The sequence below is a fragment of the Pangasianodon hypophthalmus genome, chromosome 12 (genome assembly GCF_027358585.1).
Source record: "Pangasianodon hypophthalmus isolate fPanHyp1 chromosome 12, fPanHyp1.pri, whole genome shotgun sequence".
NCBI lineage: Eukaryota > Metazoa > Chordata > Actinopteri > Siluriformes > Pangasiidae > Pangasianodon > Pangasianodon hypophthalmus.
In genome coordinates, this window is record NC_069721.1 from 6,183,930 (window position 1) to 6,199,006 (window position 15,077).

The 15,077-nt window shown below is 37.9% G+C and overlaps 2 protein-coding genes and 1 long non-coding RNA gene across 5 annotated transcripts; 2 read left to right on the forward strand and 1 right to left on the reverse strand.

The window, feature by feature from the left end:
* The first annotated feature begins 171 nt into the window (after positions 1-171).
* Positions 172-6,344, forward strand: prrt2 (proline-rich transmembrane protein 2). 2 transcript variants are annotated; one of them, XM_026914750.3, is made up of 5 exons: positions 172-541; positions 1,392-1,688; positions 2,839-3,149; positions 4,052-4,181; positions 4,642-6,344. In XM_026914750.3, the coding sequence occupies exons 2-5, from the start codon at positions 1,457-1,459 to the stop codon at positions 4,656-4,658; spliced, it is 690 nt and encodes a 229-aa protein (XP_026770551.1). In that variant the 5' UTR covers positions 172-541; positions 1,392-1,456; the 3' UTR covers positions 4,659-6,344. The 2 variants fall into 2 exon arrangements, with proteins under 2 accessions (XP_026770551.1, XP_026770550.1); XM_026914749.3 differs by having other exon boundaries at positions 300-541; positions 2,836-3,149.
* Positions 6,223-7,889, reverse strand: LOC117598466 (uncharacterized). The gene is made up of 3 exons (XR_004579134.2): positions 7,737-7,889; positions 7,189-7,298; positions 6,223-6,303 (listed from the first exon to the last, which is right to left on the reverse strand). It is a non-coding gene; the product is annotated as an uncharacterized LOC117598466 (long non-coding RNA).
* Positions 7,890-8,048: 159 nt separating this feature from the next.
* Positions 8,049-14,604, forward strand: cep55l (centrosomal protein 55 like). 2 transcript variants are annotated; one of them, XM_026915428.3, is made up of 9 exons: positions 8,049-8,185; positions 8,705-8,928; positions 9,057-9,329; positions 11,794-11,838; positions 11,960-12,110; positions 12,903-13,213; positions 13,479-13,550; positions 13,636-13,761; positions 14,062-14,604. In XM_026915428.3, the coding sequence occupies exons 2-9, from the start codon at positions 8,731-8,733 to the stop codon at positions 14,278-14,280; spliced, it is 1,395 nt and encodes a 464-aa protein (XP_026771229.2). In that variant the 5' UTR covers positions 8,049-8,185; positions 8,705-8,730; the 3' UTR covers positions 14,281-14,604. The 2 variants fall into 2 exon arrangements, with proteins under 2 accessions (XP_026771229.2, XP_026771230.2); XM_026915429.3 differs by having other exon boundaries at positions 8,065-8,185; positions 8,717-8,928.
* Positions 14,605-15,077: the final 473 nt, after the last annotated feature.

Genomic DNA, 15,077 nt, shown 5'->3' on the forward strand with positions numbered 1-15,077 from the left:
ACTTACTAAGTCTGATAACTGATTGCTTTTATGTTTGTATTGATTATAACATGACAAAGAAGCCACTCCTTCCCAGCACCACACGCTGTATTCATGCCAACCACGTGACCTGGCTATCAGCCGTACACCTATATCCATGCACATCCATATCCTCCACTCTGAGCAGTAAATAAACAGTCAGTCAGGCTAAGTCACAAACCGCACACTCCTGTACTACAGAAATAGTGCGTAAACTCTAGGCACTACTTTGACAGGCTGCTTAGTAAGGGAGTATGCGAATTGGGACGCAGCCTTGGTGTCTTCCCCTCCCACCCCCCTGTTTCTCCCATTCTGTTAGTTGCCTCCCTGGGATGGATGCTGGCTTTGTGCATCTCTTAGTTTCAGATCTAATAATAATTTTTTTTAAAAAATATGCTTGTCGGAGAAATACGACCACGTGGGATTTTTTTTTTCTAATGCAAATTTAGGGAATAACAATTAGAGACAAGAACAATTACAACATGAAATCTGCCAGTGGCTTTAATTGGAGAATGTGAATGAGGTATGTTTATAGCCCTTACAGCAACTTATAACGCCTTAGGACTGAATAGATATGGATAATGTGAATGCATTTTGGGATGTGTGTGTGTGTGTGTGTGTGTGTGTGTGTGTGTGTGTGTGGAATGGGGGAGGGGGCTCTTTGTCTTGTTTTGCAACCTGCTAAGGTGAAGCCTACCTGTGGTGTTATTGACTCCAGTGCCTCATCCTGTTTTTTATCCATTGTGTCTTCTGCACAATCCTATTTTCTATCATTTTATTTTTCATAACATTCCAAAGTGTTTTTTTGGTGCTCTAGCTGTTTCTCAGTCTGCCTTGATATGGCTCTGTTCATCCTTGGGGCTTTGTTCCTTTGCCCTAGTCCACTCAGATCCTCAGATATTCATTTTTTTATTCAAGCCAGTCATCATATGCTCATGCACCTAATGCACTCTCTTGATCCTTAAAAAAAGCTAATCCCTCTATGTAAATGTTTTGTTACATGTATAATTTCTGCTATTCTTTAATGCTGAAATCTAATTTATGGCCCTCAGTAATCTTCATAGCTTAATCCGTCTGCATCCATGTGAAGCAGTAACCTATTTAAGGGTTAGCAGATAGAAAACTAACATATTAATCTTGATTTTAATGAGTTGTGATTAACTTGTTGTAACTAATATCTTCTAAAAAAACAGAAATTTGATCTGAAAATGTAAACGAGGGTGGCTATGATTTACTAGCAGCTGCTTTTATTGTTTGTTTTTTTCATCCTCATAGCCCAGAGCGCAGGAGTGTGATGATGCAACTAATTACACATTTCTGATCTGATCAGCGTTGATGACAGACAGCTTATATTGTTCTGTCCTGCGTTTTAGGTGGATATCTTATCCCTGTTCAAAGCATCATCAATTTGGACATTCTGACCTCTTTCTCCATAAAAATGGACAACCACCAGACACTGACAGACTCATTGCTTGGACCCCAGGATAGAGCGCCATCAGGCAGCCAGACTCCAGGCCCTGTTACAATTCAGCCAACTGAGACAGCCTTCTCTGCACACAAATCTGACTCATTCCCCTGCCTGCAACCTCTCTCTTTGCACCAGCAAGCCCAGGGAGAGGTACATGAGTCTGGAGAGGTCGTAGTAGTCGTCAAACAGAAGACTGCAAATGGTAGTATTGTGATCTTTCTTGGTTTTTGGTGCTCTAGCTGTTTCTCAGTCTGCCTTGATATGGCTCTGTTCATCCTTGGGGCTTTGTTCCTTTGCCCTAGTCCACTCAGATCCTCAAATATTCATTTTTTATTCAAGCCAGTCATCATATCCTTATGCACGTAATGCACTTTGTTGATCCTTAAAAAAAGGTCTGTCTGGGTTGTATGAAATGCAGTTGTTTTATTCACATTAACCTTGTCTCCTCAGTTGGCAGTGTGATCCTGTGAAAATGTGCAATTATCCTCAAATGCCTGCCACCATAATAAGCTTTTATTCTTAGATGGGAATCATAATAATGTGAGAAAAGATAGATATTATATAAAAGTCTTGTTCTCATTGCAAATGCTTGTAGATAATGGACCGGCAATAAATTATTGAACTGGACTGACCGCAGCAGCATTTTGTATACCTGAAAGCAACACTGATTTATTCAGGGAGCACTTTATGTCAAAGCTGATGGAACCAGTGGTTAACTGTAAAGCCAATGTAGTATCCTGTAAATAGTTTGCCATTCATTACAAGTGACAATCTATTGTAAGTAACCACTGTATATTTGCGTGGTTTGTGGCGGGTTGACAGACTGCTGAGTTGGACATTTTCATTATTTAAAAGGCCAGGGAGGCATAGTTTATAACGTCATTTTGAGTAAAAAGCAAGATGTATTTTTTCCACTGCGAGTGTGTACACTTAGTGTAATTAAATTTGTGCATTCTAATTAAAAATGGCTGGAAGATAGTCCTGTCAGGAACAGCAAGGGAGACTCTGATGTTATGAAGATTGGCACATTGATTATTTTGTTTGGTGGTTAATTAGAGTTTTGTTTAAAGATCAAGGACTGCCAGTGCAGTTTTCTATCACTGTCAGATGGGGAAGGGGGCATGTGAGTCAGATCAGACTGCTTCAGTTCAGCCTTTTGATGGCTAGCTGAGACTAACGATAAACTATTTTCTCTGTATATCTGTATGGATCAGCAAAGAAAAACGTCTCTAACTATTATTTGTTTAATCTTTCATTATGTACATATCTTGACAACACCTTTATGAAATGTAGCAGCAATACAATATCCATTATTCTGTACTGATTATCAAATCACCTATCTCTGTCAGCAGGTCATGGAGTCTACTCCTCTCCTTCAGAAGCGAAAACATCAGTTCCCAGACTCTCCTCTCCACCTCGGCGTCATCATTCCATGCCCCATGCACACCCCCCTCACTTTGGACGCACGCGAAAGGGTAGCAGATCCAGCTCCATTGCTTACACAGCATTCTCCCCACGGCCTTCAATCTCCCGCCACTCCAGCTTGGCAACCAACCCACCGCTGGATCGCTCCAAACCCAAAGATTACCTCATCCTGGCTATTATTGCCTGCTTCTGCCCCGTTTGGCCAATTAACATTGTGGGATTTGTCTACTCTGTCATGGTGAGCAGAGAATTATGTTTGTCTTGTTTTGATAGGAAGGTGAAGATTATGGGATTTTTGCTGCTCTATTATAATTAGAATAAAAATCCTGAAATAATCATAGACATAATCAGATCAATATTGTTAAGCCCAATATATATGAGAAGGTCTGGAACTAGTATGATTGTCTAGTGTTGATACACTGTATAGATGGCCAAAAGTATGTGGACACCTGACCATCACACCCACATGTGGGTCTTCTCCAAACTGTTGCCACAAATTTAGAAGCACATAATTATAAATAATAAAAAAAAATGTCTTTTCCTTTACTGGAACTAAGAGGCCCAAACCTGTTCCAGAATGAGGTCCATGAAGACATGGTTTGCAGAAAGGTTAGACTGGAAGAATTTGAGTGTCCTGCACAGAGCCCTGACCTCAACCCCACTGAACACCTTTGGGATAAATTGGAATGCTGACTGAACCCCAGGCCTCCTCACCCAACACTGTCTGACCTCACTAATGCTCTTGTGGCTGAATGAGCACAAATCCCCACAGCCATGTTCCACAGTTTAGTGAAAAACCTTCCCAGAAGAGTGGAGGCTGTTATAGCAGGAAAGGAGGTACCAACACTATATGGTTTTGGAACAAATTAAAACAAGTACATAGGGCTGTGATGGTCAAGTGTACAAGTATGTTTGGCCATGTAGTGTATCTGTTGATTATAGAGTGAAACAATGAAAGGAAGTAGTAATTCAGTGGTTAAGGTTCTGTCCTAGTGACTGGAAGGTAGTGAGTCTAAATCCCAGAACTGCCAGAGAGCTACTGTCAGCCACTCAACTGTGTGTTGCCTTACTTGTAAACTGTGTAGAAGTGTCTGCCAGAACAAGTAATTGACACTGTCACTTTTGTCTATTTGTGTCTAGTCCCGCAACAGCTTGGAACAGGGGAATATTGATGGAGCCATACGGCTGGGCCGGGTAGCTAAGCTACTTTCCATCGTGTCAATTGTGGGTGGGGTTATCATCATAGTGGCATGTGCTGTCAATTTATCAAGTAAGTGACCTCTGTCTCTGTTCCTTATAATACAATGTAGAACATAAATATGTCCGGGTATTTTCGTGCCTGTTTGCTTGCAAAAACACTGAACTGTGAAATATGTTGTGAAATAAAAAACATATTCTTAGATATTAAAGTACGAATACATTTTTAAGAGTCTGTGGTAATTGACTGTTTGGATTGCCATTGATCTATCAATATTTTGTATGTGCTTCTTCTCCAAGACGTCTCTGTGGTATTTTAAGTGCTTCAGTTATTCAAGTACATTAATTGTGAATATAAAATATTTAGAGCTACTTAAATATTTAGTGCCTTTTTAAATGTTTATCTTTCAAATAAAATATGCAGTGGGATTCAAAAGGATTACTTCATTAACCCATTAACTCCCATATTCTTGAAACCTTTAAAGCAGATTGCTACAAGTAAACTGTGTTAATTTTTTATGTGTGTTTTGCAGTTAATGTGAAATCCTGAGGTGAGCTTTATCCTCTCAAATTCAGCTTCGCATCAGACTACTGACCAGAAGACCATACCTCTCTCTGGCTATCTATCTGTTCCTGTGATCACAGTTTTAGCTAGGTGGTTAATAAGTAAGCTGACACCTTGTTCCTCTCTAGCACACTCTAATTAATAATAATAATAATAATAATAATAATAATACGCTACACTGAACATGAAACTCCGCCACAAGAAATAGAGGAGAAATGCATGAATGTTTGAATCAGTGTTTGCTGCAGACCATTTTAGCCAAAAGCACTTGATGCTCGTGTTGAAAATGATGAAGCCCTAATCCACACACAGTCCACATTATGAGAATATGGCTTGGTCAGGATGCACGTTTCAGATCAGCTGTGAGAATCGCACTGCGTCATGCAAAATTTTATGAGAAGCTTTTCATGAGAAAAACGCACCGTAAGTCCTGAGACTTTCCCTTGTCATGTGAAGAGGAGGAGAAAACACATTGCACTTTTAGAGTGTAAAATGATATGGCCACATTGGCAGATACTGAAACCAGAACTTAATGTTTTAATGTGAAAAATGAATTGCATTGCTGGAGTAGAAGCAAAAAGATGGCAGCTCCTTAATTAATACATAATTTATGTAATTGAAAAATGTTTTTTAGTTTGTTTTACACATGTTGAAAAATATATGTTGTAATTTTTTTAAACTTCTTTAAATTAAAGTTTTGTTGTTTTTTTTTTTATTTAACATATTTTAATAATGTTCACAAATGACATTTTGTTCACAAATTGTAGTAATGACTGAACAACTTGCCTGAATTTACAGTATGTTTTGTCAGGTTATCTTATATTTTGCTTATATTTGTTTTTTAGCTTGATCTGATTATCATAAATTATCATCTTTGTGATCATTTAAAACAATAGTGTCATAAATATGGCCCTTAAAAATGCAATAATACAGTTACAAAAATTCCACTTTTCTTGATTTATTACAAAATGAAATATGTAGCCTGTTTGATAAAAAAAAAAGGATGCAAGTGCTTGAAGAAAATTTGAAATTTGGGATGGTTTCATAGGACACAATGTCTCCTACAGGTGAAGCACTCATTGTTGTATATTGACTTTATATGCTGTGATTTTTTTTGTACTAAAAGGTATTGTAGGATTTACATATAAGCACTGTGTAACCTTTAAATTCAAACTTTCATCACTCGTGGACTAACAATGAAACCTCGTGTTTCGTATTATGTATTGCATTAGCTAGTAATTATTATCCCTTTCCATACCTGCAGTGGGAATGTTGGATTCCTGATGCAGATATATTAGTGATTTGGATTTTCTTTTAAATATATATTGTGCTATTTTTAATTATAATGTTGTAAGTAGTTGTCATTTTATGATTTTATAATAACAGTATGATATGAATAGTCACAAAGTTGATGAATAGGCTGATTTCCACAGCTTCATTTGTTTAACTTACAGTAATTGTCTGCCCATGTGGTAGAATCTTTATTTCATTTTATTTTATTTTATTTTATTTTAATTTACTTTATTTTATTTTATTGATTTTTGCATTGTATAAAACAAGCATATTACAAGCATGGCACTTAGATTTGCATGGTGTTTTTTGTAAGTCCTGTAGCCTTCACAGTGTGTATCTAAAGGGAAAAGAGAAATAAACTGTTGTAAATATCTGTTATTAAGCTCTCTCCCTCCCTCTCTCTCTCCCTCTCTCCCTCCCTCTCCTTGAGACTGACTGATTGATTTTTTGGTTGCTGGGAAAACTGTCAGCTTTTGTTAAGGTGCATAGGTTCTCAGAATTAGCACTGACGTATTGAACTTGACAAGAGGATAAAAATGTGTCGATTTCTTGATGTTACTCGTGACAGGTATGAAGATAGAAAGTGGTAACAGAGGAGAGTGCCAGTTTGCATGTGTGCACCTGTGTGACTTTATATGTCTTAGAAGGGATGAAATAGTGAAGAAGAGCAAAAAATAAAAACAGTGTATAACAAAGACAGACTTCACAGCTTTCTGAAATGGAGAGAAAACCCTCCCAGGAGATCTTCACATGAGAGGAGGAATAAACACATGAGAGAGCCGGAGAGGCGAGTGAAGAAGGGGAGAGGTGAGGCTGCCTGTCATTACCCAGTGAAGCATGAGGAGAAAGGATGGAACAGGGAAACCTTGAGAGAGGAAGGGAAGCAGACATCCAGGAGAGAAGAGTTTTAATGTGGAGAAACAGTACATTCTTATCCTGTGCTAGAAAGGAAGAATGGAAATTTTTTAATAGGGGAAAATATTTAGAGGTAGCATAAAAGCATAAAAGTAAAAGGCCACCACTCTTCTTGTGCATTACCTGCCGATGATCAGTGAGGCAATGTTCTCGTAATTTATTTTCTTGTTTTTAATATGATCTATTATGTTATTGCTTTATATTCTCATAAATGGTGTACATAATTAATTAAAATAAAGTCCTCTTTCTCAGATTGAATGGCACAACTGAAAAAGAAAAGAAACCACAAATTAAAGTCTTTTGTTACCAGTTGCATAACAGATGTCCTCACATCATATCCCACTTGTGAAGCCTCCTTGCTGAGATCCTGAGAATGATACACAGACAGGATGCTGCTTTACAGATGGGATTCAGTGTCTGTGTGAGACAGAGAAAGAAATAAATGTTTTTTTTCATAACAGATGACTTTCTGATTTCCAGTTTCCCCCGTAACATAAAAAAGGACGTGCTGTTAGAGGAAAATAATCCACCTTATCTTGTTTTATTCCTTACATAATCAATAGCCAAAATGTGTTGACAACAACAATGACCATAATAGTTATTATTATTATTATTATTATTTTGTTTGTTTGTTGTTACTGTTGCTATTGTTGTTGCTGCTGTCATTGTTTTGTTGCTGTTTTGTTGATGCTATTATTTTGTTGTTGCTGTTGTTGTTATTATTATTTATTTGTTGTTGCTGTTTTGTTGTTTCTGTTGCTGTTGTTGTTTTGTTGATGCTGTTATTTTGTTGTTGCTGTTGTTGTTTTGTTGTTGTATACCTATGTTAAATGCTAAATTACAATAAACACTTACCATAATTGGAGACTGTTTAAACCACTGGATATTTTATGCACATAAACAAACAGAACCTATTGTAAAAGTACAAAAAAATCAATGTTTGTGAGACTCAAGTCAAACAGCACATATTTCCATGCAATTCAGAAATCATCATAACATCCAAAACGCACAATAATTTCCAACAGTGTGGTTAATCTGCGCTAAATTCATCAGATTAAAACATATGGCTGAACACATACTGGCAAAACAGCTCACGGGAGGAGGCGGAGTTTGACGGAATATGGGTAGGAAAAACAACTCCACTCGAACACACCCGGAATTTAAACATACCGGACGTGACGCAAGACGCGGCGCCGTGTTTAAACTTGTTCTCAATACGGAAGTGTGTCAGGAAGAGACCGTTTCTGTTATTGAGCGATGCTATGCTGTAGTTAGCTGCAAATTCTGAAACAAACACTACAGTCGTAAGTGATATTTGTATTTTTTTATTCACTGTTATTTAAATTAGCGCTAGAGTGAGTCATTAGCTTTAGCTGTGAAGCTACTGAGTTAGCCAGCTATGTTATCTAGCTATATTACAGCCACTGGGGCTATGGCTTTCAGTGGGAGATTAGTGTGGTAGAAAATTATAAAATAAAAAAATAAAGTTACCTTTCAACTTATAAGGCCTTGTAACATCATATAAACAGCATTTAATCTAGGTGCATTAAAGGGCAAGTTGGTGATTTATAGAAATACTTCAGTTAAATACTAATAATACTGTTAATTATTATTTAATGTTAAATTATTTTTAGTACACTACTAACTCTCTGTGCTACTGTAATAGGTGAATTTCTCTCTGGGATGAATAAAGTGATCTATCTGTCTGTCTGTCTATCTATCTATCTATCTATCTATCTATCTATCTGTCTATCTAATGTATTTAATACTTCGTGTATACTAAGTTGTTGGATAGTAGATATAGACTGATTTTGTTTATATAGACTGTTTTCCAGGGAACAATCCAGCAATGGCATCTAAAGGAGCCAAGGAAACTTTAGCAAATAAACTAGGATTTAAAAGCAGTGCCTCAAAGTCTGTGGACGCTGAGCTTGAGAAACTGAAAAAGGAAAATGCCCAGTTGAAGAAGACTTTGGATGAAATGTCAAAACGAAATGGAAGGCATCATCCTGCGCGTCCTGATTCAGATAAAGCCAAGCTGTTGGAGGTGAGTCTGTTTTTTTTTTTTGTCTGTAGAAGCCAGACTATGTACGATGCATCCCTTACAGTTCGAGGAACACTAACTTAATCAGCCATTCATTTTCTAACACAACTGAATCCCGTTTTGTGCCACAGAGAATTCTGTCACTGGAGACGCTGAGAGAGAGAAACACACAGCAGCTGCTGGCTAAAGAACAGGAGATCTCCACCATGAGGGAACAGCTGCGGGCTGAAGGTGGAGAGGTGGTGGCCTCGCTGCAGAACCAGCTGGATCAGAAAAGACAGGAGGCAGAACATAGAGAGAAACTGTTTCAGAGCCTTTCACAGGAGACTGAGGACCTGAAAAACAAATTGGTGGCCCTCACGGAGAAGTGTCAAACACTTGAAAAACACAGTACTGACATGCAGGTCAGTGACTTCCTGTCTAACCACATATGCTTCTGATTAAAAAAAAAGAAAGAAAGAAATTATACTAGATATGTAGCATGTAAAGGAATATTTTGTGTATCCCATCACAGATACATTGTTGAAATAGCTTTAAGATTTTTCATAATGTGAAAAAGTCGTTCTGTGTATATACAGTATACACATTTTTTCTTTTCTTCTTTTTTTTAGTAACTTATTTTCATTTATATTTACCTCATTTGGCAGAATAAAAGCTAAAACCCTATTTGAGAGGAGTTAGTACAGCAAGGAAAACACCCAAGGCATATATTTTTTTCATAAGGAAAGGCCAGACAGTTTAGTACAATTCTCTTCAACATGTACATACTGTATATGCTACAAGAGTGAGCAAAGACTTGTGGATTGTGCTAATATCAAGTGGTACATTTAGAGATGCATTCATAGTTAGAAAACATAATTAAGTTATTAGTTGATTGTGCTACTTCAGTGTTTTTGATACTGTTTAAATCCAGCCTGAAACTCTTCAACTGTCTGTTTGTAATGTCTCAGTATAATTCAGTTCAGGAGTTTTTTTAAAAAAAATTCGTCAGAACACTTGTTCACTTTATTTTTATTAATCACATCATATTCATATGAAGGGGGTACAGTAGTGCAACCTCACTGCTCCAGGATCCCCGGTTCGATCCTGAGCTCAGGATACTGTCTGTGTGGAGTTTCTGTGCATGTTCTCCACGTGTCCACCTTGATTTTCTCTGGGTTCTCCGGTTTCCTCCCATCTCTGGAAAAAAAGCCAGTAGGTGGATTAGCTATGGCAAAATAAGCGTGAATGTTATTACTTTGTTTTAGTGTGAATGTGTGTGCATAGTGTATTCCCACGACGCTTCCAGTGTTCCAGGAATAGGCTCCGGATCCACCTGGACTCTGACCAGTAAGCACTTACTGAAGAAGGGGGAATGAATGCATATTTATATTAAGATTTATATTAGGCACTGTTCCTACTGGATCACTAATTACTACTGTTAGAACATGCATGGACAGTTGTTTTAAAGCACATCATGCAGGGCAGGTGCCTTTTTTCAGCAGAAAACACTTACAAAGAAGAAGACAAAGAAGACTAATTGCTCAGTCCTCAGGTTTTGTGCAGCCTGTGTTCTTTGCTTGATTAAATCAGGCTTCGGCTTAAATTTGCACATTAGCAAAATTCCACCTACACCAAATAGGGATTGTATGTGATTATTGTAGATACTTGTTTTAACACGGCTTTTCCCACCATTTGGAATCATTGTTTTCAATTACGGATTTTATGAGATATGCATGTATGAAATAATTCTACTATTCTTAGTACACAGCAACTTTATAGGTTTCATATAATTCATATGTAGCTGTACAAACAGTGTGACCAGAGCTGTGTGCAGAGCAAACAGTAGGATGAATAAAATTAACATCCAGAATGCCTTATACTTGCGAAGTGGTGTTCATGGTGGATAGTTTAACACTGTCGAGTTCACTGCATTATGTACAGTGTAGCGTTAGTAAGTGGAATGTGTTTCTGTAGGATCATTGGAATAACATGAGTATTGCTCACAGTCTGCACAGATTGATTTTCATCCTGATTATTGATCCCCTGAAAAAGCTTTTTGTATGATTTGTAGCTCACAGCATCTTAATAAAATCCACTTTAGGCCATTCGGTTTATGTATTTACTGTAACCCAATGCTCTCCTAATGGCAACTGTCCACCTTCCATCAGGTGTTTGTAGGGCTTCACCCCACTAGATGGTAGTATTTTCTCCGAAACGCTCACACGTGTCCACACAACACATTCCCCTGCCTGGCTTCTTTTATCAGTTTGTCATTTGTCTGTCAGTGTACCTCAAGCAAAGTTTCTAAAATTCAGTATTGATTGTTTAAATAGTTTTTCCCTCAGCTATATGCAATACAAATCAGCAGATGATCCAATCTGATTTTAATGAGTAGGACAGTGGTAGCCGAGCAATTAAGCTTCTGTGCTAGTGTCCAGAAGGGTTTGACTTCAAATTCCAGGACTGCCCAATTAACCCCTTACCTACTGTGTTATATGCTTGGATGAGTCACTTTGCATAAGAGTGTTGGCCAAATGAATAAATAAAAATCAGCAAAAATATGAAAGTAAATATTTTTACCTCATAGTGCTAAAAAGTGAAGAAACCGAACAGATCCAAATAACTGATCTTTCTGCTAATATGGTTTAACCCTTACAGGAGGCCAGCAGGCCTAGTGTCATAAACCTGTCAGTTTTCCTCTGGAGGCAAGTCCACTGTCTAGATAGATTAATTTGTATTGAATAATTCTGAGTGAGTGAGCTTTTATGGAGAGGTTGGCTTTTCATGGTGGATTTGAGTATTTAAAAACATCGTGGTATAAAAATGTTTTAATATGTGGTTGTAGTTTTATTATTCATTAGTTCACATTATTGATGTATTTAATAGGTTCCTTCAGGTGACATGGCTGTGGTCCAGGAGCAACTGCGAGATGTGAGTCTACAAACAGCATGACCCTCAGATTTTCTTCTCTGTTGCTTTTCAGCATAGCTGAACTCTTAAAGGCAAAGACATTACCTGCTGACATATCGTTTTTCCTTTCCCATTGTACAAGGCTCTGGAAAAAAATCAGCAGTGGCTTGTTTATGACCAGCAGAGAGAGGCCTTTGTTCAGGGGATTCTGGCCAGAACCGCAGAGCTTGAGCAGCAGTTAAACCAAGCCAAGCAAACACTCCAACAACAGCACAAAGAGGCCAATTCAGAAGGTAGGGCCTCACCAAACATCTTATTTTAGAAGTAAGTGATGTCACTGGAGTGAATCCACTTCTTTTGCATGCTACAAGAAACTCTGTATCTACAGATGTTTTTAAAGGTTTAGTTCACCTCTGCTCTTTTTCTTCCATAATGGCACATTTCTTCTGTTATCTAAGCAGTGACCATGTCTTCTCTGTAACTGCATTATCAAACGGTAATTGATGGTAAATTATTCTAGCTGATATCTCAATCTACCATGTGTATGTTACCTTTTTCTGCTGTTGTCTTATCTACATGGTCCACAAAGATCATTCAGCATGTTAAATTCAGATCAATTCAGCTAGTGCACAGTACAAAAAAAAAAAAAAAAAGGTTGAGGGCAGGGACATTTACCTAGAAAAGTAGGTTACACAAGCAATAGACAAACATTTTGCATGTATCTAAAGCAGTGTGTCAGCCATAAGGCACAACAATAAATGCATGTAGTGGACTATTTTGGACAGGACTGAGATTAATATACAGTATGTCTCGTATGTGTATATATGTATGTATGTATGGGTATGTATGTATATATATATATATATATATATATATATATATATATATATATATATATATATATATATATACACTTAGACTTGATCTGTGTTTGTTCTATGTTAGTGTTTCATACTATGTCTGAACACAGTAGTTAGCAGTAGTAACCTTGTAAGCCTTCGTTTAAAGGTTAATGGGTGCTTCAAGTTTCTCTTAACTTCATGAAAGGTAATATCCAGAGGTCTGTGTTTCCAACTGTGATCCAGGTCAGTCATCTGCCTCCATGCAGCAGGAGAAGCAGCTGCAGGAGAGCCAGAGGGAGTTGGAGGAGGAACGCAAAAGGGCAAGCCGCCTACAGGCCAAGCTTGAGGAGCTGAAGGCCAGGTATGAAGAGAAGAGCCGCGAGGTGGTGAGATCCCAGGAGGAGCTGCAAGAGGAGCGCAGAAGTGGCCGAGAGACTCTAGCAGAGGAAAGGAAGCTGAGCATGGAGCGAGTAGCCAGACTGCAGTGCGAGATAGAAGCGGCTGATGTAAGGCTTGAGGAGGAACGAAAGAGAGCGGCGGAGCTGCTACTGCAGGTACGCTGGACAGAGCAGCATGGGCAGTACAGTAATGTACTGTAATTTATTACTGTAATAAATACAATAAATACAATAAAATTTTTTGGATGTAAATATAGTGTGTCAATGTTCAATTCAATGAGGATGTTGGAAAAGATCAAATCATTGGATCCTAAGACACTCTTCCAAGCATCTTTTCAGGCCATGCAGGCAAAGTGTATAGTGCAGGTCAGCTACACTGTCCTTGTCTCACCTCCAAGCGTAATGTTTTCTCCTTTGAAAGGTGAACCTTCTTCAGAAATCTCTACTGACTCAGCATGAAGATCAGAAAAGAATGGCTGTTTTAGAGCAACAGGTACAAAATTTTATTTCAGTGAACCTTATAATACCAGAGAGATGTTGGAAAGATTCTCTAAAGCATTTCCAACCTTATTTGGCAGATCCAGTTGTCTGCTAGAGACTTTGAAAATGAGAAACTGGACCGTCAAAGTCTACAGCACCAGCTCCACAAAGTGCTGAAGGAGCTTCGCAAGGCTAGAGATCAAATCACACGCTTGGAGTCGGCAGTAAGTCCACTTTCAGCACGGATGGTTGATGATCAGGTCATTTTAGTGCTTATATGAGCTGAATAGTTAATCTGCTATGTTAATCAGAATGTAGCAGGTATTATGAGGGAGAAGTGGTTCAGTGGTACTAAACTGACATAAAGACACTGTTAATCTCTTGAGCAAGACATTTGACCCTTAACTCTTCAGTTGTATGTTTATGTTCAGATTTATATTCAGTATCACTTTTTTGAGTAAAGTGAATCAAAAATGTAATTTAATTTAATTTAATTTAATCAATCAACTGCTTTTTTGTTTTAGAAACAACAGCGAGAAACTCGGTTCTCTGAGCCGAGCTCGTACACCAGGCTTGATTTGGATAAGATGACCATTCAGGACCGCAGCCTGTACCCCACATCTCCATTAAAGAGCTCCAACGCATTGGATGAGAGCTTTCTGGAGTGTCCCAACTGCAGGGCCTCATACCCTACAAGCCAGCACAGAGAGCTGCTTGCACATCTTGACTACTGCTTTAATTAAGACTACCGAAAAAAGAAACAGGGATTAGGGCTTGATATTGTGCTTCCTTTTTTTTGCCTATTTTATATCTTTTGTATCAGAATTGTTTATTTTTGTATTCCAAAGAAATTTTCCGCTGTTTGCTACATTTAGTTTTGGATTAATGAATGGTGTGCTTGATGGGCTTTTGAGTATTTGCAAAGGTATTGGCTTTCCATTAATGTGGAGCATATTTAAGGTAAATTTTAATTTATGCTAGTTCTTTCGGGGTAACTCTGTAATGTACCTTTTCATTCATAATGTGTTTGTCTGTTTTGAATACATTAAAACTCACATTCCGTCTAATTTTTTATTTTTCCAATCAGTGGCAAGTTTTCCTACCTATCCTGACAGTGCCTCAAAGGTGTTGAAGTGGCACAGAATAGACTCACTTTCAGTAGTCTGTCCTGATTCTGGAAATCAGATCTGTCTTGAATTAGGCTGCATGTGTGTAAATCCTTGTATTAGTGTAAATCCTTGTATTAGACCTATTTATAGCATGGAGATTAGTGAGACTGCGGGGGAAAGGAGGCTAAGGATGTCTCAATTCAGAAAGCACAGCCAGGTGGGATACCTCACACATAACTGCCAAGTAAGGTTAAACAGAAAAAGCCTTTTTATTACTTTTTTTTTTAATCTTTTTATTTTCTTACAATGTAACTTATTTGTAAAGCTTTTGTGCAGACAAAAAAAAATTCATTTTATGACATTTGTTATTGTATACTGTATTTCTTATTGTTTATCCTACTAACACCAGAACATTATGTTCAGACGTCCAC